At 37.1% G+C, this 25,884-nt stretch overlaps 1 protein-coding gene across 2 annotated transcripts in view; it reads right to left on the bottom strand.

Annotated features, from left to right (window-relative positions):
* The window catches only part of LOC307054752 (uncharacterized protein C9orf85), a gene marked incomplete at both ends in the record, with an annotated part of 62,243 nt that overhangs the window by 26,655 nt on the left and 9,704 nt on the right, over window positions 1–25,884 (bottom strand). For both annotated transcript variants that reach the window (XM_079706651.1, XM_079706652.1), the window contains one exon: window positions 6,469–6,575. In XM_079706651.1, coding sequence (XP_079562777.1) covers window positions 6,469–6,575 — 107 coding nt within the window. The remainder of the gene's footprint in view (window positions 1–6,468; window positions 6,576–25,884) is intronic.

Below are 25,884 nucleotides of genomic sequence, written 5' to 3'. Positions count from 1 at the left end.
TTATTTAATGCAATGACGTGTGAAGAGATAAGGGTTGCACCAGGGCAGTCAGTGGAGATAAAAATTAAGAGGCAATACGTTTTAAAATTGTCAAGTAAGAAGTGCAATACCTGGGGACTTCCCTGGTGGCGCAGTGGTTAAGAATCTGCCTGCCAATGCAGGAGACATGGGTTCGATCCCTGGTCCAGGAAGATCCCACGTGCTGCAGAGCAACTAAGCCCGTGCTCCACAACTACTGAGCCTGCGCTCTAGAGCCCGCAGGCCACAACTACTGAAGACCACGTGCCTAGAGTCCATGCTCTGCAACAAGAAAAGTCACTGCAATGAGAAGCCCGCGCGCTGCAACTAGATAAAGCCCGTGCGCAGCAACGAAGACCCAACGCAGCCAAAAATAAATAAATAAATTTAAAAAGAAGTGAATAACTGGATGTGAGGACCAGGGGAAGTGACTTTGTTTAATGAAAAGCAAACATTGTTTTAGGCATAAAGCACCCACAAGTCATGAAACTGGCCAGACATCCCTAGAGCAATGTGGTTCCAAGGCATGGTACACCAGTTCTTCTCCTCTTCACTTGAAATATGTTTCGGATGAAATCTACTTTCAATCAGCATTCTTCCTTTGGCATTTAAGGTCTTCTCTCCATTCAGGGCAGCTCCATTTTGGTCTGTAGCATTCAGTGGACTCCTGGGTAACCTTTTGTTTTATTCAAAAATTCTACAGTTGCAAAGTTTGAAAACCACTGAACGAAATACGTATGACATTTCAGTGGCTTGACCCTGTGGGTATCCATCTATTTTGTATGCAACAGGGTTCCTCAACCAGGACACTACTGCCAGGTCAGGCAGCTATAGCTTCGTTGTAAGCGCTTTCCTGGGCACTGTGGGATGTTTAGCCTACACCTGGGCCTCTACCTCCTAGATGCCAGTAGCATCCCTCCCAAATTCTCTAGTCATGACAGTCGAAAAGTCTCCAGACACTGCCAAATATCCCCTGGGAGGCAAAATCCTCCCCTCCCAGACTCTAATCTGTTTGTGGCCTGTTGCTATTTTATACTAGCTTCTCCTTTCTCTTCTAATGGTAATGTTAAACTTGAGCTAACACTATATTATTGGTGATTTCTTTTAATTTATTTTATTATTTATTTTTGCTGTGTTGGGTCTTCGTTTCTGTGCGAGGGCTTTCTCTAGTTGTGGCAAGCAGGGGCCACTCTTCATCATGGTGAGCGGGCCTCTCACTATCGCGGCCTCTCCCATTGCGGAGCACAGGCTCCCAACGCAGGCTCAGCGGCCATGGCTCACGGGCCTAGTTGCTCCGCAGCATGTGGGATCCTCCCAGACCAGGGCTCGAACCCGTGTCCCCTGCATTAGCAGGCAGATTCTCAACCACTGCGCCACCAGGGAAGCCCCTGGTGATTTCTTTTTAATGGGTAGGAAGAGAAAACAAACAGGCTAGAGACTCTAACAGATATGTGGGTATTTGCCTACCACATTTCAAAACTGACAGGAGAAAAAGGTTGCTTGGTTACCTGAAACACAAGGCATATGAAGTTTCTATGCCTTAGGCATTTCAGGACCTAAAAGTAAAATCTATTTGTCTAGATACATGCATTTCAAAAAAAAAAAAAAAAAAAGCAGGACTATATATACTACTCAGCAGTAGGAAACTTAGAAATAAACAAGATAAGTGACTTATAAAAATTAATATAGTATTAGGCTCAGGAGAAGAGGGAAAAAGGACTTTTTGAATGAATAATAAAACACAGAAATCACTGTGGGAAAGTGGAAAAACAGAGCTTTGCAATAAGACAATTTGCATCTGAATCTTAACTCCATCTGCTTTACTTTCTTATCTTGGTAAGACATTTAATCCCTCTGAGCCCAGAATAAAAAAAAAGAAAGAAAGAAAGAAAAGAGCCCATTTCATTTCCTTACATTGCTTGAGGAAGGGGACAGTCTTTTAACCATCTGTATTTCTAGTACCCAGAAAATAATATAAATGTCTATAAATGAGTTTTAAGTGAAAAATATCAAGATTCCTTTCTTCTTTTAAGAGTTATTTATCACTATATTTTTAAGATTTCTTGCTTTTCCAATAATTTTCAGCTCCACACCTAAAATTATTTAGTGTTCATGAATGGCTTGTGACTGGTAACGAATGGTAACGAATGGTAACGAATGCTTTTAATTTATCTTTGGGTGTTTTTTTTTTCCCCAAAAGTCAAAAACAAGACACTTGACAGAAACTAACACACCATTGTAAAGCAATTATACTCCAATAAAGATGTTAAAAACAAAAAACAAAAAACAAGGCACTTGAAAAATGAGGGGTTTTTTTTTGTTTTTTTTTTTTTTTTTGGCCTCGCTGTGTGACTTGCAGGGATCTTAGTTCCCCAACAAGGGACCGAACCCCACCCTCCACAGTGAAAGGGCTGAAAGTGCAGAGTCCTAACCACTGGACCACCAGGTAATTTCCCTTGAAAAATTAGGTTTTATACAAAAAGATTTAGACTCGTCCTGAACCACAATTCTTACATCTAGCAGTAATCTTAATAATGATTATACTATTCAGGGGTCAAGGGAGATGTCTGTCATAGCACCACAACAGCCCTCCACCAGGGAGTAGCGATTTCTCGCCTTCAAATAAAAAAACATGAGCCAAAATGATGGGGAAATCCTGGTACAACTACACTGACCTCTGATTAAGTGACAGTGGGAAATAAGGATGGCAGCTCATCTTAGCACTTTTACAGAGATGAGAAGCTGTAAAAAACTAAGCATTATGTTTATGAGCCTTTCACTTTATTTCTATAAAGACCTAAAGCTTTGCGTACTCAATGACATTTAAAATTATCTTATCATATCAAAGGGTAGTATCATATCAGTATCGCATTGTTCACACATCACTAATACATGACATGCATTTTATCCCCTTCCCCTCACAGCCATCATCCCATCTCTCTCTAGCAAAAACAGTTTTCAACTCTTCCCTCTTTCAGCTCAAGTTAGGACATCTATTCTTTTCTTAAAAGTCTTTGGGAATGGTCCAGGGTTGTTTTCAGTTATTGGGAGAAATTGTCATAAAGAACATGCTTATAAAAATCCTGTAGCACGTCACCTTACTGAAGGAAAAAGAGAAACATGAAAATATTTTCTGCCACTTACAAACACTGTACAATTTTTGCTTCCCATGGTTGAAATGAAGAAGTTTGAAGAGTTTAGATGTCAAACTCTGTTTCTTGGATCTAACTGTTTGGTATCAGATCCCATGGACAATGGAAATTTGCTAGATGTGCGTGGTTTTTGGTGATTCACACACCAAACAAATGGGAGAAAAGGCATTAATTTGCCCAATATTCAGAATATTATCTCATTCCAAAAGAAATGTCACTTATAAACAGTACCTCCTCCTCCATTTTATGTTCTGCTGAACTTTTCTTTATGTACATCATTTGGTTACATAATTTGTGGCATGAGACAGACAAATGAAACAATGCTCAGCATTTTAACCAAAAGTAATATTCAGGGTGCTGGAAAATGAATCTTTACACAAAAGACACATCTAGTGTCAAAGTAAACTTCTTATACAAATCCTAGCAAAGGACAAATTTAATTTATAAGTGATTAGCTTGAACAAAACATTTAAAATTTCAAAACAAGTTAACGCTACCTTAAGCACTGTTCATCAATGGATTTAAAAACCTTATAGTATTGGTCAAGTTTTGATATGCAGAGACAGCAAAGTGTACATAGGTGATTTATGCTTTCTATAACACTCAATCTTGGTTTGGAGTCTGAAAGCTAGGCTTTCTAAAATGCCTAATGTAATCTAAAATTCTAATGTAACCTGAAATTCATGAGATTCTAGGCCAGGCAAGTTGACCTCCTAAATAACGTGTTCAGACTTGTTTTAACTAGTAGTTTCTTAGTCTCTCATAAGCTACCATTTTTATATTAGCTTGGGCTTCTTTATTGCTAGAGATCTTCCTTTAGGCTTTAACGTCTTGTTACCTGTACTTCGGTATTTGTATAATATATTTCCTTCATTTTGCATTCAGTGGGAGCTATTCTATGGCTAACCTCATCTGCTTCAGGGTGATATAGAACAGCAGCTCCTGATGTCCTCTTCTAGCTCTCATTTCGAAGACCTCTGAGTCACATACTACCGGCTATTGGCAACATCACCATGAGCTTCCCTGACTCCAAGGACTTCAATGACTCCAAGACAGGACAGAGTTGCTGACCTTTGGGTCCATGTGTCCACATTCAACCATTCTTAGGTTGTTGTGTTATAAGTTTTATGGAACTAAACATAAGATTTGTTACTGTTTCCTTTTGTTTTTAATGGAGTCTTTCTATCTGAATAAAATATCTGTTCTTCTAGGAATTATAGTATACAAGTTCTTCTGGAGCCATAAAAATATTAAGGCCATAAGTAATACACAAAAAGAATAAAAATTCAAGAGCTGTCTAAAATAACTTAAGTTCAGAAATTCTATAGCATGGGACTTCCCTGGCGGTCCAGTGGTTAAGAGTTTGCCTTCCAATGTGGGGGGTGTGGGTTTGATCCCTGGTTGGGGAGCTAAGATCCCGCATGCTTTGGGGCCAAAAAACTAAAACATAAAGCAGAAGCAATATTGTAACAAATTCAATAAAACTTAAAAAAAAAAAAGAAATTCTATAGCAAATCACAGCATCTGGAAAATGTATAATAATTGATATGATCTTTTATATACTGGCACATTCAATGAAGATAAACATAAAGGATGCAGCACAAATTAAAGATAAGAGATTAAAATGAAGATAATGGATAAGGCACAAATGTTTTTAAATTATTTCCTTTGTTGTATCATGAATCTACTAAAACTCTACAGCTACATAAATACTTACTACCTATAAAAATTCTTTTAGGAACTAGCACTACCAAGAGAAAAATGGAGATTGGTGATGAAATCTCAAAATACCTTTATAGAAAGAAAGACCTGTTGAAAATATTCAAAAAACTACAAATCTTGTATTAGGCCTATTAACTAAAACTACACAGTTTATAGTGAATCAGCATCTAATTTCTGTGGTAGGGAACAGAGTTAATCCATTCATGGAAATCCAGCATTGAACAGTACAAACAGTTGCCAAACTTCCCTACTGCTAATTTGGGCCAATGAGCATAAAACTTTTAAATTTTCTTTAAAAGTGCTTTCTTTGGGGAGGAAATGCTAGAGAATACAAAGAAAAGACTGGAAGACAGGAGACAGAAACTTGTACAGCTATTTAAAAGGGGGTCAGCTATATCTATAATAAATACTAAAAATTTGCTCTGAAAGAGCAATACAGAAATAAAAATTCTAAAAAGCTGAAGTTAGTCTATCTTTACTTGAAGTTTTTAACCTTTCAGTATTAAAAAGGAGCATCTTAAGCAAACTAAAATGCCCAAACATTCAAAGCTGTTAAAGTTCTCAAATAAACAAATTACCCCATAGCTTGAGTTAAAGATCCACAGAAAAGCTGACATAATTTTTCAATAGAAATAAACAGCAAAGGTTATATCATATTTATTATTTAGACTGACTTCCAAACTTTAATTAAAATTTCCTCCCAAAAAGGAAGAGGGAATACATTTAAGGAAGTTGCTACTACTGAATAGCTGAAAGTAAAATAAAGCAACAATGAACAAATGTATTCTAAATAGCTACTATATAGACTACCAAATTAAAACTCATAATTGTAAAAATAATATTGTATATATTAATGCTAATTTTTATATGTAAAATAACCAGTTTTCTCTTTTAGGCAGCAATTACCCTCCAATATGGCCCTTACTCAGCTGAGCCAAAGGATGTAAGGGAGCAGCACCAGGATGTACATAAAGCTGATAAAACAGAATGCCAACATTACAGAGGAAGGGTAAAGGACAGAGAGGTGAGAAACAAAGTCCAGTGTCTTTTCATGTAGACCCAAAACTTCAAAGGAGTGAAATTATAAATTATCAATCTAGTGATTTATTTATGATACTCAATCTAAGCCATTTCAGTAATCTTCATGGGTCAAATTAAAAGGTCAGACCCTTTTTAAGACCCCCTTTAAGACCCCCTTTGGTAAAAAATATTATTTAATTTAGTGAATTAAATAGTAAATATTATTATCTCATCACTGGGAGATAGAATTTTGCAAAACAAACTTTCCCTTCTCTGCCTTAAGCCTAGTCTCATTTTATGAACGAGATGCTATAAAAATGGTGCGTTATTTATTTAGGGGAGAATGGGGAGGGGAATGGTGAATCCACCCTTTTAATCTATTTGCCTTCACCAGCTAGGATTCAGCATGTAAGATGAAATTCTATTCTACAGGGAATGGAAATTTTTTCTCTATTCACCTTAATATTTATCTGGACACGATTTTGAAAATCAAGGAATGAAGTCATAGACTATGATACTGATAGTACTGGTGAGGTAATTAAGAAACTTAACTTACCATTTTTTAGGCTTTGATAAGGGTTTGTACTTGCTGTATTTTACACGCCATTCAAGAACTTCTTTACAACGCTGACATACTCCATCATGAAGTTTTGCATTAATTTTCTTAAAAAGAAACAGAAAAACAAATTGAGAAGTTCACCTGTGAGCCAGCATTACAAACCCCAAAAGGTACATGAGAAATTTAAGGGTTTTTTAAATTTTAATTTTATTTATTTAATTTTATAAATTTATTTACTTTTGGCTGCGTTGGATCTTTGTTGCTGCGCGGGCTTTCTCTAGTTGCAGTGAGTGGGGGCTACTCCTTGTTGTGGTGCGCAGGCTTCTCATTGTGATGGCTACTCTTGTTGCAGAGCATGGGCTCTAGGTGTGTGGGCTTCAGCAGTTGTGGCACGCGGGCTCAGTAGTTGCAGCTCGCGGGCTCTAGAGCACAGCCTCAGTAGTTGTGGTGCACGGGCTTTGTTGCTTCATGGCATGTGGGATCTTCCCGGACCAAGGCTCAAACCCATGTCCCCTGCATTGGCAGGCAGATTCTTAACCACTGCGCCACTAGGGAAGGCCTAAGTTCTTTTTTTAAATAGCAACCTAACTTCAACCTGGGTTAACATTTTATGGTATACTATGTATTTTTATGTACATTATCAGTTTGGCTCTTTACAAAGGCAAAGATCCTTAACTGGCTGTAACTCAGAATCATCTAGGGAGCTTTTTAATTTCCTGGAAGGAGTATTTTAAGCACATCCCCATTGATTCTGATGCATATTTATTTTACAACTCAAACTGTATAGTTAAGATATATGCATTTTTACTGTATGTACGTTATATCTCAAAAAAAGGTAGTAATAAAAAAGAAAATCTAATTCATATTTTAAGACTACTGTTTTGACAGCAGAGACTAAGAAACTTGAGAAAGGAGAGCCAGGGAGAAGCAGCTGGAAGCAAGAAGGTATTTAATTATTCAATTTAAACCTTTTGTATTCTTATGTAAAGATGTCTTAGAAAAGTTACCTTGCTAACCTGGTTTCTTCAAAACAGTAAATATGTGCATGTGACTGTGGTAGAAAAGGGGCTTTATGAAGAAAATGAACATTTTTATTATAATATTCATCTCAAAATGTGTTGGGAAATGAAGAAGGGAAATTTTTAAATGTGTCACATGTTCTCACAACAGCTTTATATTTTATAACACATTTATTTGACTCAGGACCTAGACTATATATTTTCACTAAGTACTCTGGGAATTCTCTAACTTACTTTGGTTGTGGAGGCCTGGTCTTCGCCTATTGTTGGAATAATGAAGAAAGGACATTTTAAGTTCGTTTCCTTTTTTAATTTCTCAAAAGGAGAAAAAAAAAGCATCCCCAAAGATGCAGATTCTTTGGAAGGTTATTTGATACTGAGTTAAAAGCACAATATTTAGAAACCATCTGAAAGAAAACAAAACTTCTGAACAGCACTTGATATTCTTTAAAGTTCTAAACAAGAAGGTAAAATAATGACAAAATGTTTATTCAAAGAGATATTTCAAGGGTATTTTCAAAAAACATAAATTGAACTGTGAATACACTATGTGTGAATTTAACACTGTGGTGAAAAACATATTCTATTACTTATGAATTGTGTGTGGGGATTCTTTTCTTCCTGACCTAGAAGGAGAGTCCCTGGGAAGATAAATTCTGCATGCCACTATATTCCCTCTTTTCTGTGGTCCACTGACTGTTGCCAGAAAGAAGAAAATCTGTGCCTAACACCAAACTCCTCTTCTTATCAACCTTGGCACTTAGTTATTGCATACAGGGCTTGCTAAGAAATATCCAGAACTAAGGTTCACATTTCATCTTTGATTCTCACTGCCCTCTGTTGCGTAGAATATCTTACCGAAAGCATTGCTTATATCTTCCTAACTCTAACAATAATAGAAACAAACTAATGACTTGATCTATGATTATAATATGAATGTGATATAAACTTTCTAATTAGAATGTTCTTAGAATGCACACCATTTCATTACCTGCAATTTTATTATATACAACACACTCTACTTGTTAACTAGGAAGGATTATTTGGTTTCTTGCTTGTTTCTGTTCCAATTTCCGACCATTTCATCTTGATTTACAAAGCTGTGCATAGTTTGGAAACTGGTTTCTTTAGGGTGGATAGAGAGTAGAACAAAACAGGTCTTTGTGGGAACTTGTCCTGTATGTGATGTGTGAAGCAGTATAAATGGAGACGTTGTACAGCATCCACATGACCAGCAGGCACTACTACAAAATTAAACTTGATTTTCATGTGTTAAGAAATGAATGAGAAAAGAAATGAATGAATGAGAATGAACAGTACTTTCACTTTAAAATAATTGCAGAAAGAAAACTGTGTACCTTGCTTTTACCGTTTTTTGGCAAACTAGAGAAAGTGAATTCCAGACACGTGAGCAAAGAAAGCCAAATCCTAGTTCTAGGAATCACTCCGACTGGAGCAAAGGAGATGGCAATCTTACCTTACACCTATGTTTACAATTAACCCTGTTTTGGCAGTTAATTTTAGCATGTCCCTCATGGTAGAAGATAATAGATTATTTAAGGTTAAGATTTAAGCATGTTCAAATATAAAATCAAAACTTAGTGTTATAAGTACAAAAGCCTTTAAAGATCATTTACTTTAACAAGCTACTATCCAGATCTCTAAAGGAAAAAAATCGTCAGTGGAAGATTCCACTGGACTTAAGAATCTTAGCTAAAAAAAGAAAACCTTCTTCATCAATGAATATTTCTTTTAAAAATTAGAACAGGGCTTCCCTGGTGGCACAGTGGTTGAGAGTCCGCCTGCCGATGCAGAGGACACAGGTTCGTGCCCTGGTCCGGGAAGATCCCACAGGCTGCGGAGCGGCTGGGCCAGTGGGCCGTGGCCGCTGAGCCTGCGCGTCCGGAGCCTGTGCTCCGCAACGGGAGAGGCCACAACAGTGAGAGGCCCGCGTACCGCAAAAAAAAAAAAAAAAATAGTATAGACTTAAGATGTATCAGAAGACACTCCTACTTCACATACACATAGTCTTAAAAACTGTCTAAGCCATTATTAATTCATACAACACATTTTGTAGTAAGTGCTGTTATCCCTGTTAAACGTTGTTATCCCACAATGCATCAGCAGTAAAATAATACAGCAATCCCCAAAAGAAAACTGGGTGAGGACTACAACCCCAAGAAGGTAGCAAGAGCAAATTGTAAATATAACATCTGTATCAATATGCTGATGCTGAAAAATATTTTATAAAATATAAAGTATCATTTAACAGAAGGCAGGCACTACTGTGTTGGGGGGCAAGAATCTGAATAACATTCAAGAGCAACTAATATAATCTTTCATTAGGATTTTCTGTACATCATAATTCTTTCAGAAATGCTAAAGGTAAAACAATGGCATATTTTACTTCCCTTCATTAACTGAAAAAAAAAAGAAATAAAAAAATCAAATTCTCAAGAAAAATGCCAATTCTAACTTCAGCTTAATTTCCATGGAATGGAATGGAATGGCCTTGTTCTCTCCCCTGCCTTACACCAAAATAAGGTATTTGCTGCCAATATAGCTACAACAGTGTTATTCCAGAAAATAAGAATTTTATATTTTAACTATATTTAAAAGTATATATTTTAAAATTTTCTAGTAACACTCCTTTATTCTAAATTTGGTTAGAGGATAAAGGATCTCTGAATTTAGGAGTAAGATATTGTATGATTAATAATAATAATGTGAAAATCTGTATTTTAGGTTGTGACTTTCAAATCATAAACTGTATTATTTTAAATCCTTTTAATATGGCTAGAACATTGTTGGGCATAAAGTATCTTATAAAATAAATACAACCAAAAATAGATGAGGGAGTCAGATTGAGGGAAAAATGAGAGTTGGTAGCGAAAATTAGAAAGCAGTCAGGAGTACAGCTGGGAAGTGCACTTGCTAGAGATCGGCCACAAGTGAGATGTGAGTTTTCTAGCAGTCAAAAAAACATGAGCTCTGCTCACCTACCTGATTCAATGTCTGTAACATGCCAAAAATCCAGTTTCTCAGAAGCAGCACAACTATTCTTGTCATTGAAACCCAAAGTTTCATTTTCCCAAAAAGGACACCATATAATACAGTAAGCAATGCTCTCAAAAACATCCTTACAATTCCAAGTATTTCACAGAGCTGTTTTCTACCCTAGTTCTCAAAGTAGGCCGGTGTTATAGCATGCCAAACACAGTGTAGTAAAAAAGTTATTTTCAGGCATTCAAAGTAGATACAGAGGCCTGATATTCATAGGATCTATAGAAATGCACTGCAAATCATAAGGCCATCTTCAATAAATACTTTCTCCCAAATGAGTTCTAAAAACATTCACCTCTATTACGAAAAATTCAAACATGCAGAAAAAAGTTAAAACAATAATACTAATGCACAGCCATATACACTATCTAGAGACAACTGTTAATATTTTATGTGTGTGTACACTTAAAATAAGTTGCAAACATCGAGACACTTCACCTGTCAATCATACATATCCTGGAAATAGACTTTCTCCTACTTAACCACAATACCATTACCACACCTCAGAAAAATGAAAAATAATTCTCTAATATCATTGAATGTAGCCTGTCTACACTGAAATGTCCTCAACTGCTCCCTTGCCCCCCAAATTAGTATTCAAGTTCAGTTTGTTATCTCTCTTTTGATCTAGAAGGGTTTTCCTCTTTTACCCTCTATTACACTGATTTTTTTTCAATTATTATTTTTTTTTTTTTTTTTTTTTTTGCGGTATGCCGGCCTCTCACTGTTGTGGCCTCTCCCGTTGCGGAGCACAGGCTCCGGACGCGCAGGCTCAGCGGCCATGGCTCACGGGCCCAGCCGCTCCACGGCATGTGGGATCTTCCCGGACCGGGGCACAAACCCGTGTCCCCTGCATCGGCAGGCGGACTCTCAACCACTGCGCCACCAGGGAAGCCCCTCAATTATTTTTTAAAAAATTTTTATTGGAGTATTGTTTTTTTGGGTTTTTTTGCGGTACTCGGGCCTCTCACTGTTGTGGCCTCTCCCGTTGCAGAGCACAGGCTCCGGACACACAGGCTCAGCGGCCATGGCTCACGGGCCCAGCCACTCCGCGGCACGTGGGATCCTCCCGGACCGGGGCACGAACCCGCGTCCCCCACATCGGCAAGCAGACTCTCAACCACTGCACCACCAGGGAAGCCCCTGGAGTATTGTTGATTTACAATGTTGTGTTAATTTCAGGTATACAGCAAAGTGAATCAGTTATACATATACACTGATGTTTTTGAAAATACCAGGCAAGTTGTCTTTGAGAATATTCCACATGCTGTATTTGTAAGATTGTTTTCTCTTGGTATAATTTAACTCATTGCTTTATGTCCTATAGTTCTGCAAGGTGGAAGTTAGGTTTAAAGGCTTGATTAGATCCAGGTTTAAGATTTTTTTTTGACAAGAATAGTTCATTTGTGCTGCTGCTATGTATTCCATATTACTCCAAGTCAGGAGGCACAAGATGTCCAGTTCTCACCTAGTCAGTGATGAGAAATTTGACTGGTCACTTGGTTAAGGTAGTGACTGTCCAGATCTCTTCAAATTACAAAGATTAGCAATAATGTATAGGGGCCATGTCAATATGCTGTTCCACAATAACATTTCGCTTCATGGTTTTAGCATCCATTCAAGGTTCTTTGTCTGAATCAATCATTTTAAATGCTAACTCTATCATTCTTTCTACATTAATTAATTTTTTTTTAAAAAAAGGTTGACAGCTTAAGTCAGTTTTGAGGTATAATACATATAGAGTAAAATTCACCCAATTTAGGTGTATAGTTCCGTCAATCTGACAATCAAAATATAGAACATTTCCATCCTTCTAAAGTTCCCTCATGCCCCTTTGTTGTCAACCCCCAGGCAACACTAATTTTCAATCTGCTCCTATAGTGTTGCCTTTTCCACAATGTCATATAAATGAAATGGTCAAGTATATAACTATTTGAGGAGCTCATTCCTTTTTATGGGTGAATGGTATTCCATTGCATAGATATGCTATAATGTTTATTCATTCACCATTTGAAGGACATTCTGAGTTGCTTCTAGTTTGGGGTGCTAATAAATACTTACATACAAATTTCTGTGTGGAAACGTTTTTATTTCTCTTGATTTACTATCTAAGAATGGTATTGTTGGGTTGTATGATAATTTTATGCTTAACTTTGTAAGAAACTAACAATTTTTCAAAGTGGCTATACCATTTTGCATTTCCACTAGCCATGTATGAAGATCCAGTTTTTCCACATCCTTTCCAGTGACTGAAATTGTAAATATTTTTTTTTATTTTAGCCATTTGAATAGGTGGATAGAGTTATCTATTTATGCTTTTAATTTGCATCTCCTTAATAACTGATAATGTTGAATGTCTTTTCATGCACTTACACGCTGTGTATTTTCTTTAGTGAAGTGTCTGTTCAAATCTTTTGCCGGTTTTTTTTTTCTTTTAATTGTATTGTTTTGTTTGTTTTCTCATTATTTTGATGTGAGGTTCTGTATATATTCTAGATACCTGGCCTTTACTGATACATATTTTGCAAATATATTCTCCCAAACTGTGTTTTTTTTTTTTTTTGCGGTATGCGGGCCTTTCACTGTTGTGGCCTCTCCCGTTGCGGAGCACAGGCTCCGGACGCACAGGCCCAGCGGCCACGGCTCACGGGCCCAGCCGCTCCGCGGCATGTGGGATCCTCCTGGACCGGGCCACAAACGCGTGTCCCCTGCATCGGCAGGTGGACTCTCAACCACTGCGCCACCAGGGAAGCCCCCAATCTGTGTTTTATTTTCATTATCTTAACAGCGTTTTTCTAAGATAAAATCTTTTAAATTTCAAAGAACAATGTTTCGATTTTTTCTTTTATGGACCATGCTTTTAGTGTCAAATCTAAGAAGTCTTTGAAGAATCATGATTTTTACCTACGTTTTCTTCTGGAAGTTCAGTAATTTTAGGCCTTACATTTAGTCTATGATCTATTTTGAGTTCATTTTTGTACATGGTGCAAAATACTGGTAGGAGGTTCTTTTTTTTTTTTTTTTTTTTTTTTTATTAATTTTTATTTATTTATTTTTGGCTGTGTTGGGTCTTGGTTTCTGTGCGAGGGCTTTCTCTAGTTGTGGCAAGCGGGGGCCAATCTTCATCGCGGTGCGCGGGCCTCTCACTATCGCGGCTTCTCTTGTTGCGGAGCACAGGCTCCAGACGCGCAGGCTCAGTAGTTGTGGCTCACGGGCTTAGTTGCTCCGCGGCATGTGGGATCTTCCCAGACCAGGGCTCAAACCCGTGTCCCCTGCATTAGCAGGCAGACTCTCAACCACTGCGCCACCAGGGAAGCCCTGGTAGGAGGTTCTTTTAAAATTATCTATAGGCGGGACTTCCTGGTGGCGCAGTGGTTAAGAATACGCCTGCCAATGCAGGGACCACAGGCTCGATCCTTGGTCCAGGAAAATCCCACATGCCGCAGAGCAACTAAGCCCGTGCGCCACAACTACTAAGCCTGTGCTCTAGAGCCCGCGAGCCACAACTACTGAAGCCCGTGCACCTAAATGCCGCGCTCCGCAACAAGAGAAGCCACCGCAATGAGAAGCCCGCGCACCGCAAAGAAGAGTAGCCCCCGCTCACCGCAACTAGAGAAAGCCCGTGCGCAGCGTGCGCAGCAACGAAGACCCAACGCAGCCAAAAATAAGTAAATAAATAAATAAATTTATAAATTATCTATGGGCATCCAAGTTCTAGCATCGCTGAATTGTGTTTGTATCTTTGTCAAAAGTTAAGTATGTGTGAGTCTATTTTGGACTCAATATTCCATCACATTAATCTGTGTCTACTCTTTCTTCAGTACCACCCTGTCTTGATTACTGGAGCTTTAAAGTCTTGAAATCAGTACTGTGTCTCCTCCAAATCTGTTCTTTTTCAAAATTGTTTTGGCTATTCTAGTTCCTCTGCTTTTCTGTATATATTTTGTATACAGAAATGTATACAATGTATAAATGTATACATCTGTATACATTTAGGATCAATTTCTTAATTGTAACAAAAAAAGCCTGTTATGGACCTACTAGAGAATGGATTTGAGGATACGGGGAGGGCGAAGGGTAAGCTGGGACAAAGTGAGAGAGTGGCATGGACATATATACACTATGAGGGCTTCCCTGGTGGTGCAGTGGCTGAGAGTCCGCCTGCCGATGCAGGGGACACGGGTTCGTGCCCCGGTCCGGGAGGATCCCACATGCCGCGGAGCGGCTGGGCCCGTGAGCCATGGCCGCTGAGCCTGAGCGTCCGGAGCCTGTGCTCCGCAACGGGAGAGGCCACAACAGTGAGATGCCCGCGTATCGCAAAAAAATAAAAAAAAATATACACTATGAAATGTAAAATAGATAGCTAGTGGGAAGCAGCCACATAGCACAGGGAGATCAGCTCAGTGCTTTGTGACCACTTAGAAGGGTGGGATAGGGAGGGTGGGAGGGAAGGAGATGCAAGAGGGAAGAGATATGGGGACATATGTTATATGTATAACTGATTCACTTTGTTATAAAGCAGAAACTGACACACCATTGTAAAGCAATTATACTATAATAAAGATGTGATAAAATTCTTTTAAAAAGCCTGCTATGATTGCAATTAGGATTATATTGAAACTATAAATAAATTTGAGGGAGAATTGACATCTTAACAATACTGACTATTCCAATCCATCACCATTGCATTTCTGGGATAAACCTCATTTGTCTGAGGCATATTATCCTTCTTATTGGTGAATACAATATGCTAATATTTCATTGAAGATTTTTGTGTTTATGTTCAATGAGGGATATTGGTCCATAGTTGTTTGTTCATTTGTTTTAATAACATCTCTGGTTTTGGTATTTAGTTCAGCTGCTAGAGGATTCATATAAAAGGGTTAAAAGGCCTTAAAATAGAAGTAAAGATTTTATATATCTTAGAAGAACACTAGAATATTAAAAGTCATGTAGAATAAGCTCATCCTTATTTTTAAATGTTTAAAAGTACATTTATATGTTTAAAAGTGTTTTTTTGGTTACACACCAAGAAAAAGTTTATCCTAACTAGATGGAGTTCAATTCCTTATAGCTAGCCTTTGGTTTATCATATTATATAACACTTTAGGAAATCAAATTTATCACTCAATAAATATGTACGGGGCAGGGGAAAAAACAGAGTTCAAGCTTCACATAGAAATCTCTTTTGTATTCTGTCCAGTAGTCTGTAAATTTTGTTCATCTCCTACCACCTCATTTGGTTTTGCAACTAATTCTTTCCTTTTAATGCTTTTCTTTTCCACTGTGTATTAACAATGGTATACTATATTGTATAATTTTCTTATGACAAGAATTTATTACTTTTGTAAATGAAAAATAACTTTACTGATCAATTTTATAGATTTAAAACAATATGAGCGGGCTTCCCTGGTGGTGCAGTGGTTGAGAGTCCGCCTGCCGGTGCGGGGGACACGGGTTCGTGCCCCGGTCCGGGAAGATCCCACATGCCGTGGAGCGGCTGGGCCCGTGAGCCACGGCCGCTGAGCCTGCACGTCTGGATCCTGTGCTCCACAATGGGAGTGGCCATAACAGTGAGAGGCCCGCGTAGCACAAAAAAAAAAAAAAAAAAAAAAAAACAATATGAGCACTTATATATAAATATTCACATTACAGAAATTTTTATAAAAATACAGATAAAGAGAAAAAGACAAGTCTTATCACTCAGAGATTCTATACTTTCCAGCATTTCAAGCATATATATTTATAGAAATTTGCACTTTTTAATGTATGCATTGTTTTATAACTTATCAATTTTTTTCATAAGAGTATATATACTTTTAAAACATGTTTTCATTGGCTGTATTATATTCTCTCAGAGTCATACTTTCATTTACTTAACCTATTCTCTGAGAGTTTGCTTGTTTCCAACTTCTGACTGAATACATATATTTTTAAATGTACTATGTTATAAATATCAGAAAACTTCTAATGAACATGCAAATTCTCATTTACACATAACAAGTTCTTATCTCATTTCAACAAAAGAGTAAAAATAACAGGAATTTTATCAGAGGTAAAAACTCATAGTAAAGAATAACTGTCCCTTTCTTAAATCAAGTACATAATTATTTGGACATTAAAGCAAATGTTTCCTAATATTGTCTATAAAAATTTGCTTTGTTTTTTTATCCTGGTAGTTAAAAAGTTAAAAAGAATAGAAGATATTGCCACTTTCCTTTTCAAAAAGGGAATTAAAAATCATTCTTGCTGGGAATTCCCTGGCAGTCCAGTGGTTAGGACTCAGCTCTTTCACTGCCAAGGTCCTAGGTTCAATCCCTGGTCAAGGAACTAAGATCCCGCAAGCCTCTCAGGACAGCACCCCGCCCCCCCCCAAAAAAGCATTCTTGCTATAATCAACAATACCACAATTACTATAGATAGAACACCACTATTACAAGATCCAGGATATTAATACTGAGTTCTAGTCTCTTAAAACTTTCAAACGTACAAACTCTTTTTTAATGTAATAAGAAGTAATAGTCTGAATGTCTATTACTCTCAGAAATACCTTATTTGGATAAGTTACTGAGTCTTACTATTTTTATGTATTTTATTATTTCACAAAATGAGCTAGTTATATAAATAGACCAGAAATACTTTTGAAGTGAGTTCTCGTAATAAAATTGGTTTTATTGTCATTTAAGGATAAATAGAAGACCAAAGTTACTATACGCTTACTTCTTTTTAGGAAACTACATTGGTTTAATGTAGCTAATTAGAGATTAGTTCTCAACATTTATAAGCAAAATATTACCTTAGTGTTCTAAAATACTTGATATATATATATATATATATATACATCAAATACATAAACATTTCAGTTACCAATATTTGATTTTTCACTATATAAAATTCTAATTAAAAGATACCTAAGGCATAAAATGAGGTATATTTCTACTGTAGGTTAAAATAATTAATTTTCCTCCCTGAAGTCTAGTCCATCTTCCTCTCATTCGCTCTGTATTCATCTTAAGTCCTTAAAACACCAATACCAAAAGCAGAGCAAAGTGAAAATATATACTAAAATACTCAAAATTCTCCTGTTGTTCAACATATTTACAATACTAGCTTTTCTAGTCATGAAATAATATTGGATTCCCTCTCCCACTTTTTTTTTTTTTACTGCTGAAATGTTTAACAAACGACATCTGCAAAAATAAACAATTGCATTTTCATCCAAAGACTGAATATAAAATGAGTTCTGATCATCCTAAACAGAGGACTATTCTCTCAAAAAGCGGGTAGAGCTATTGTCAGTTGCAATTATACAGAGAGGGTCTATGTACAAACTACCTACTGATTTATTTCAGCAGCCATGCAAGCTACTCAGATTTTCACTGACAAGCTGAATGCAGACAGACACTTAAAAGAAGCCACACCTGCTTACAGGCAGAAACATGCTGTTGCAATATCTTCTGGCAGTAGCAAAACCTATTAAGAAAGCAATTTTTTTCCAAAGTATATTTCACTCATTTACTTTTAAGGAAAAATTAAAATAAATTGGCACTGTAAATTTTAACAAGCAAATACTTCTGAAGGATTCTAACAACCAAATCACTGCACTGATAAACCAATCACATCTTTAAAAGGTGTGGTCAGTTGGAACAAAGAGCACTCTGGTATGAAGATTTTTAATTCTCTCCATCTTGTGCTAAAAGGAACAGTTCAGGAGGACATGTTATGAATGTTAAAATATATTTTTATAGAAGGACCCAAAATGCAACGCTAAGAACAAATTATAAGCAGAACATAGAATAATCTCCTGAGGACAAGAGAAATTTTGCCTTACAACAATTAAAACATTGGGAACTTAGTATTTTAAGATAATGTGCTTTCAATTATCTTTGAGCCATCTTCATTATTAACTATGGGGCGTTTTTAGTAAATAAATAACCCAAGAATAACTTCTCTAAGAGGAAAGAGCATTATTGTCAGAGCAGTTTTACGGGAAGTAAGTTTTTTCTCCCTCAAAATTTTGCTGTAAATGGTCAAAATGTCAATGATTTTATCTAGGGATAATCTGTGTCGTTCCTGAAAAAAGACCCACCTTACAAAGTACGATTGTACCCCAAACTCCATTTGCTCCTTCTCAAGATCCTTTGCTAATACTTCTTCCTCTGATTACCCCTTAAAATTATCCATTCCTCAATATTTAGTCATCAACTCACTCACTCACCTGCCCACTCTCTCTCTGTCTTTGTCTCTCCTTCAACTTAGATGTCTACCAAGGAGGTGATACACTTTTCCTTAGAAAGAAAGTTGATTACTATAGTTGAAACACCACTGGTTAGTGTGAGAAGAAATAATAACAATAATGGTAATAATAATAATAATGACATTTATATAGTATCATCTTAAAAATCAATATTCACAGTTAATCATATCATTTCCTCATGACTATCTTAGGGATAAATAGTATTATTCCTATTTTACAGATGAAGGAACAAATCCAGACAGGTTTAACAATCTGCCTACAATCACACAACTACAAAGTCATACAACCAGGGCTCAAGACCATGCTGACTCCAAATTCCATATTTTGCCCCACCATTCCATACTGTCTCTCTTTTAGAAACTAAATCTCAGGGCTTCCCTGGTGGCGCAGTGGTTAAGAATCCGCCTGCCAATGCAGGGGACACAGGTTCAAGCCCTGGTCCGGGAAGATCCCACATGCCGCAGAGCAAATAAGCCCGTGTGCCACAACTACTGAGCCTGTGCTCTAGGGCCCACGAGCCACAACTACTGAGCCCACATGCCACATCTACTGAAGCCCCCGCACTCTAGAGCCCGTGCTCCACAACAAGAGAAGCCACCATAATGAGAGGCCCGCGCACGGCAATGAAGAGTAGCCCCTGCTCGCCGCAACTAGAGAAAGCCCGCGTGCAGCAACGAAGACCCAACACAGCCAAAAATAATAAGTAAATAAAAATAAATAAATTTAAAAGAAAAAGAAACTAAATCTCAGTCTGATTTCTAGTTTCCCCATTGAAAGCATCATTACTTGGGAAGGTGCACTTTGATTTCCAATCGAGAAACTTAGAGAAATCTTTGAAGCATACAGTGTTTGTTGAAACGTACAGTGTTGTCCAGAATAACCTCAGAACTGACAGGAAAACCTATGTTAGAGACATAGGTCAAGAGTCCAGAAGAGCTGTTACTTAAGAAGCTTTTCCAAAGTTTAATATCAAAATATATCACCCCTAAATGTAATTAATCCTAGATTCTCAGTCTGTATGTCTAAAGTCCTTTAATTCAGACACGGTTCACAGTGGTATTGTACTGTATAGAAACCATCTGTTTTCCACGCTGACTTTCTCATGGTCAGGAAAAATAGAATTTATAGAAATAGTTTATGGCCTTTATTCCTATTTCTGGAATTTAGGCCAAATCTAAACACTCTGAAAGCTGGGAAATTACTTCTTCTTCACTCTTCCCTATGTTTTAACCCTGCCTTAGTTAAAAGGTCAAACGTCAGACCAAATCTCAATCAGCTATGGAATCTAAGATTAGGAACATGCTAGGAAATCTGGGTAATTTCCAGATCAGTGATTCTCAACCTTTGTTTCTCCCTCTACTGTTCACAACCCCATGTTACTCTCATCATCAAATACAGAAAATAGTACAACTTAATTAACAGGAGAGTTAATGAGTATTTGGGGGAAGCACAGGGAAGAGAGGTCCTGATACATTCTTTTCCAACAGAGGATGTCTATCAAAACTAGAGGAGATAGAGCTAAATACATGTATTTCTAGCTTCTCGAGAAATCTTCTACTATACTTATCATTTAACTCCCTGCTTGGTTGTTTACAGTTCTGGTCAATGTTCTTTTGCTTATGCAAGTCCTTGAGTGATTTCATATCTATGGGACATGTCTGTACTTTGATCGGGTGTCTAGACAAAAGCATGCTTAGGGAAAGGTTATTTATTTACATGGTTTATTATAAAACAGGTCTTTTTGGTTTTCACTATAAAAATAATAGCAAACTAAATAATTTTTACATAAAAGACTGCTATCATAAATCTATAAACCACATGCCTAATCCTTTATAAAAATTCTCCCTGCTGCTATTCTTAGCCACATTCCTGTGGCTAGGGGCAGGCATAATTATCTTCATTTTGTAGATGAGAAACCTGAGGCTCAGAGAATTAAGAGATTTGCCTGAGGTCACACAATTAATCAGGACAGCAGAGGCAGAACCCATGAAAACCCATGCCTTTTAGTTTAGGGCATTCTATTAAAGTTACAAGTAGAAAGTGTTCCCCTACAGCTTTCAAGGTTTTCTAAATAGTAAAGGAAAAAAGAAAAAAAGAAAAGCACAGAATTTTGCAGAGTAAAATTCTGTCTATGTTTTTGTCCTATGTTTTGGCTCAAATTCTAACACTGGTATATTAATTGTTTGGCAAATAGGGCCAAACCTGCTGGCTTGTTCCTAAGGTAACCTTGCAGTATTATATGTTATTTGCTTAAAAGGCACAAAACAAAATTCGAAAGTTAGAAAAATTCATTTAAGAAAGAAAATATTACCTTTGCTAAGCAATGTTCTAAAAGAGGAGGATTTACTTTTCTACCATGTTCTTCACAGATTTTCAACACACTGAGACCTAAAAAATAAAGTGTAAACTAAAGTAGTGAGCTACATAGGCCAACTATGTACAATCCAATTGGAATGCAAAAAGCCCTACTCAAGCAGCAATTGTGTAGTGTCATGAGGCAACACATGCGTTTTTATAAGCACTCATTAAAAGTTAGTCACAATTTGAGATCTTGTCCAACCGGTATGGTATGCACTAAGTTAGTGATCTTAAGAGACAAACTACTGACCAACCATTGTTTAGCATGTATTAAACAAAAAAGAACAATGATATTCATTTCCTTCTAATAGCATATTTTAGGAATTTATGGATTTAACTCTTCCAAGCATAATTGGTAATGTCCACAAACCAAATGATTTTATCTTTTAAAATAAATCAGCATTGTATGTCATTTACTTGGGTACAGGTATACAAGGACAACTGCCATACTGAAGCTAGTTAATTTCTTCAAAGATAGTTGCCTTGTTCTGGTCACGTTAATATATCATAAGAATAGCCTGTATATGCTGACAATTGATTGAGGAGTCAAGTCACAAAAAATTAGGTTTGTGCCATGATTTGTTTAGTCTAGAGCGCAGTATTCACGTGTGACTTACCTAACTTCAGTTGAGAGCATTTTCTCATTCTTAAAAAGGAAAGATGTTTTTGATGACAAGAATATAAAAAAACTAAGGGATGAAATTAAGGTGTGTTCTGAAGTGAAGGATGCAAATCACCTATAACAAAACTACTACATTTTATTTCCATAGTTTTTTTTAAATCTGAAGTTGTCCTATAGTTCTTATTTTATTCTCACATCAGCCCTGTGTGGAAGGAAGAAAGTAGTATTGTTATTCTAATTTGTAGAGAGTTGATATAACTTACCCATGGTTACAGAGAGTGACTCAGTAGCCATACAGGAAGGAATCTGAAGAGTCTACTCCTGCTTCGCCCTGACTCCAAGTTTAGGACTCCTTCCAACAGTCAAATTATAAAATGTATCACAGGTTAGAAGTAAGTACAGCATGTACCATGACCATCTCTCTGCTGTCTACAAGAACAATTTGAAAAAAGTACAAGCTAGTGTGTACTCAGTACTATGCTAGGCCTCGCAAGGATTCAGAAGATTTACAATACACAGTTCTTTCCTCACACTGCTGCACATCTAGTTGAGACAAAAGTAATGGGCATGAGGGAAATCTGAATAGTAAGCAATAGTATTGTTAAGAGTTAAAATAGTGTTCAAAACAATAGATTAACTGTTAGCTTCTTCAAACTGGGCTTTTGGAAGGATTTTGATTGCGGGGTGGGGGAGTCACTGGAGATTCAAGGCTGACTGGTAGCCTTGCAGATTTAAAAACTCTATTGTTTCATTCAGTCCCAACCCAATGGGACAAAGAGAGGGAGTTATCTATCTCTACTACTCAATGACAAATTTGCAAAGGTGTCACAGAATGGGGAAGACATCTTATGTTTTCAAAGACCATTGTTAATCTTGTAAAATAAGTCCTCAAAAGGTTGCAGATCAAAGCCTAACGTGACACACGGGTTTAATTTAAAACAGCAGCAATTCATCTTTCAAACCTTCTTTGTACTTCTACCAGTCAAGTGTTAAAACCAGAAGTGGGATTTATCCACAGGTAGAGCAGGAGAGACTGTACAGATGGTCACACAGGCCATATTTTTCAGCCTTTCCTGAAGGTGTCAATAAAATTTCTAGTTTGCTCACTATTTCTTCTTGTACACTGGTCTTAACTCCCCAGCTATACTACAACACCATGAAGGCCAGAACAAGGTCTTATTTTCATCTCCTTATTGCTTAGCACAGACACCAAATAATGGGCACTCAGACTTTAAAACTTTAATGATGGGGACTTCCTGGTGGCGCAGTGGTTAAGAATCCACCTGCCAATGCAGGAGACATGGGTTCGAGTCCTGGTCTGGGAAGATCCCGCATGCCGTGGAGCAACTAAGCCCGTGCGCCACAACTACTGAGCCTGCGCTCTAGGGACCGCCAGCCACAGCTACTGAGCCGGCATGCTGCAACTACTGAAGCCTGCACGCCTAGAGCCTGTGCTCCGCAACAATAGAAGCCAACGCAATGAGATGCCCACGCACTGCAACGAAGATTAGCCCCTGGTTGCTGCAACCAGAGAAAGCTTGAGCGCAGCAATGAAGACCCAACACAGCCATAAATAAATAAATTTATATTAAATAATAATAATAATTGTAGGAAATGATTTTTAAAAAAGAAGAAGAAGACTTAGTAAAATTTGACTGATTTTTTTCTTACTGGGTAGCAAAAAGTAGGCATTAATAAAGGTGTCTCTAGAGAATCCCTAAGAAGAGAGTTAACTACCAAGATAAACCAGGTTTTTTATTTAAATATACTAGGGAACAGCTGACAAAATCATCATATGAGGGTCAAAGAACCATCCACGGTTCAATAATAAGGAGTTTAAACTGGAGCAACAGCATCACATATGTAAAAGTAACCATAATATTCTTTCATATGGATGATAAATGACAACTTATCCCATATGACTATTTTAACTTTATTAAAAATTAGATCTAGCATTATGCCCTACAAGCATTCACGTTTACAGGAAACATGATATCATATTACTATAATGTCTTGTGATAAAGGCTAATGATGGTATACAGAACATTCACAAATACAAGTATATACTATGATGTCAAGTATATTACTCAATTTGATGACTTCAGGGACATGAGTAATTTCAAAACAAACAAGTCAGCCACCTGGTAAGACAGGGCTGAGCATTTAATAATATATAAATCTTTACAGAACAATAAAGCATTTAAAATAATCCCTAGTTTAGCTTGGTATTTCATATTCGTGTTGTAAATGGCCTTCAAAACCAGGTGCAATTAATATAAAGCTACAACAGAATTCTAATGCTGATGGGCCATCACTGAAAATTATTATACATGTATAGTTCTATCACCTACAAGAAGAAATACTTCTTTGTTAATAACATATAACTCTGCCAAAGCAAAAACAAAGAGAAAAGAAAATGTGTCATACAACTGCGTTCCGTAAGGACAATTTGAATAATTACATTAACTTTAGAATATAAATCTAACTATTCCAATTAGAAATGAACTTGATAAAATATCTAAGAAAATATGCACCATAAAGTTCTAAAAATGTAATTCAACCTCATAAGTAGATAAATTGGAAGACATTTAGGACTGAGGTTGAAATAATCAACTCCAAAGCTAAAGGAAAGTTCAAATTTACTCTTGATAGTTTTAAAAGTCAAAAATCCATTAAGATGATCCATCAGGATGCTTGCCTACATCCACTAATACTATTTCTGTAAAGAAAGGCTGGTCATCCAGGCACCTATAACTCTCTCTCCTTTGACTCCAAAAGCCGTGACTTTAAGGTTATTTAAAAATACTTCATGGGCTTCCCTGGTGGCGCAGTGGTTGAGAGTCCGCCTGCCGATGCAGGAGACACGGGTTCGTGCCCGGGTCCGGGAAGATCCCACATGCTGTGGAATGGCTGAGCCGGTGAGCCATGGCCGCTGAGCCTGCGCGTCCAGAGCCTGTGCTCCGCAACGGGGGAGGCCACAACAGTGAGGGGCCCACGTACCGCAAAAAAAAAATACTTCATATTCATCAAGATAATGGTTATTAGAGGAGAGAGTGGTGGTGAATAGGAGAGGTCAGTGACATTCTCTTGATCTGAGTTGACTGGGTTCAGTTTGTGAAACTTCATTGAACTCTATTATGATTTTTGCACTTTCTATATGTTGTATGTTATACTTCAACAAAAGTTTAATAAATGAAAATGCTCCATATTTACCTTTTTTCACTTTTTAGAGTAGTTACTAGTCTGAGATTCCTGAATGAAGGATTCATACCATACTCATCTTTTGCAAATGCTTGCTACATAACAATAAGACAGATGTTATATCAATAAAGACAGATGAATTAACAAAGACCAACAATCAATTGTACAGTGTCAATAAGAACTACTTGATTTGCATTCCTTCATTCCAAAGCACTGAACTGCTGCTACATATTACGTAGTACACCATGAGTAGTTAAGAAAAAAATGCTTGAGCCCCTCCCGCCAGAGGTAGATGGCATTTGTGTATGTATGTGTAAGAGAAAGAAGCCAAGACATATATACTAATAACTAATAAGACATGCACTATATGTGTGGTGAGGGCAATAAATGCCACAGGGAAGGAGTGAGACATTCCAGTGGGATTAACCAGGAAGGGCATTACTGAGGGCGTAGCATGAGCATGATGAACACCTTAATAAGATGAAGGAATGGACTAGCATTTACAGAATACTTAACACTGCATGCCAGGTACCATGTGAGCATTTTCATAGACCTTACTTAACTTTCACTAAGCTAAATATAGCTAATATAATATAGCTAAACTATATAAGCTATATAATATAGCTAAACCCACTAAGATCTTGACTAGTTAAGAAATTTATCCAAGATTACAGAGCCAGTACATACTAGACAATTTGACCTAAATCTTTTGACTCCAAGATCAATGTCTTTCTACCACACCATGCTGCTACTGTCTTGAATAAGAGCTTAATCTGTGGCCAAAAATCCAAATCTGAAATCTGACAAAAACTGACAAAAAAATTTTTTCCTACCCAATGCATGCACTTCAAAATATTTTTATTCTTCAAAGTAACCGGATCAAAACCAAAACA

This window comes from Hyperoodon ampullatus, assembly GCF_949752795.1.
Source record: "Hyperoodon ampullatus genome assembly, chromosome: 6".
Lineage (NCBI taxonomy): Eukaryota > Metazoa > Chordata > Mammalia > Artiodactyla > Ziphiidae > Hyperoodon > Hyperoodon ampullatus.
This window is presented reverse-complemented; position numbering and strand designations above follow the sequence as displayed.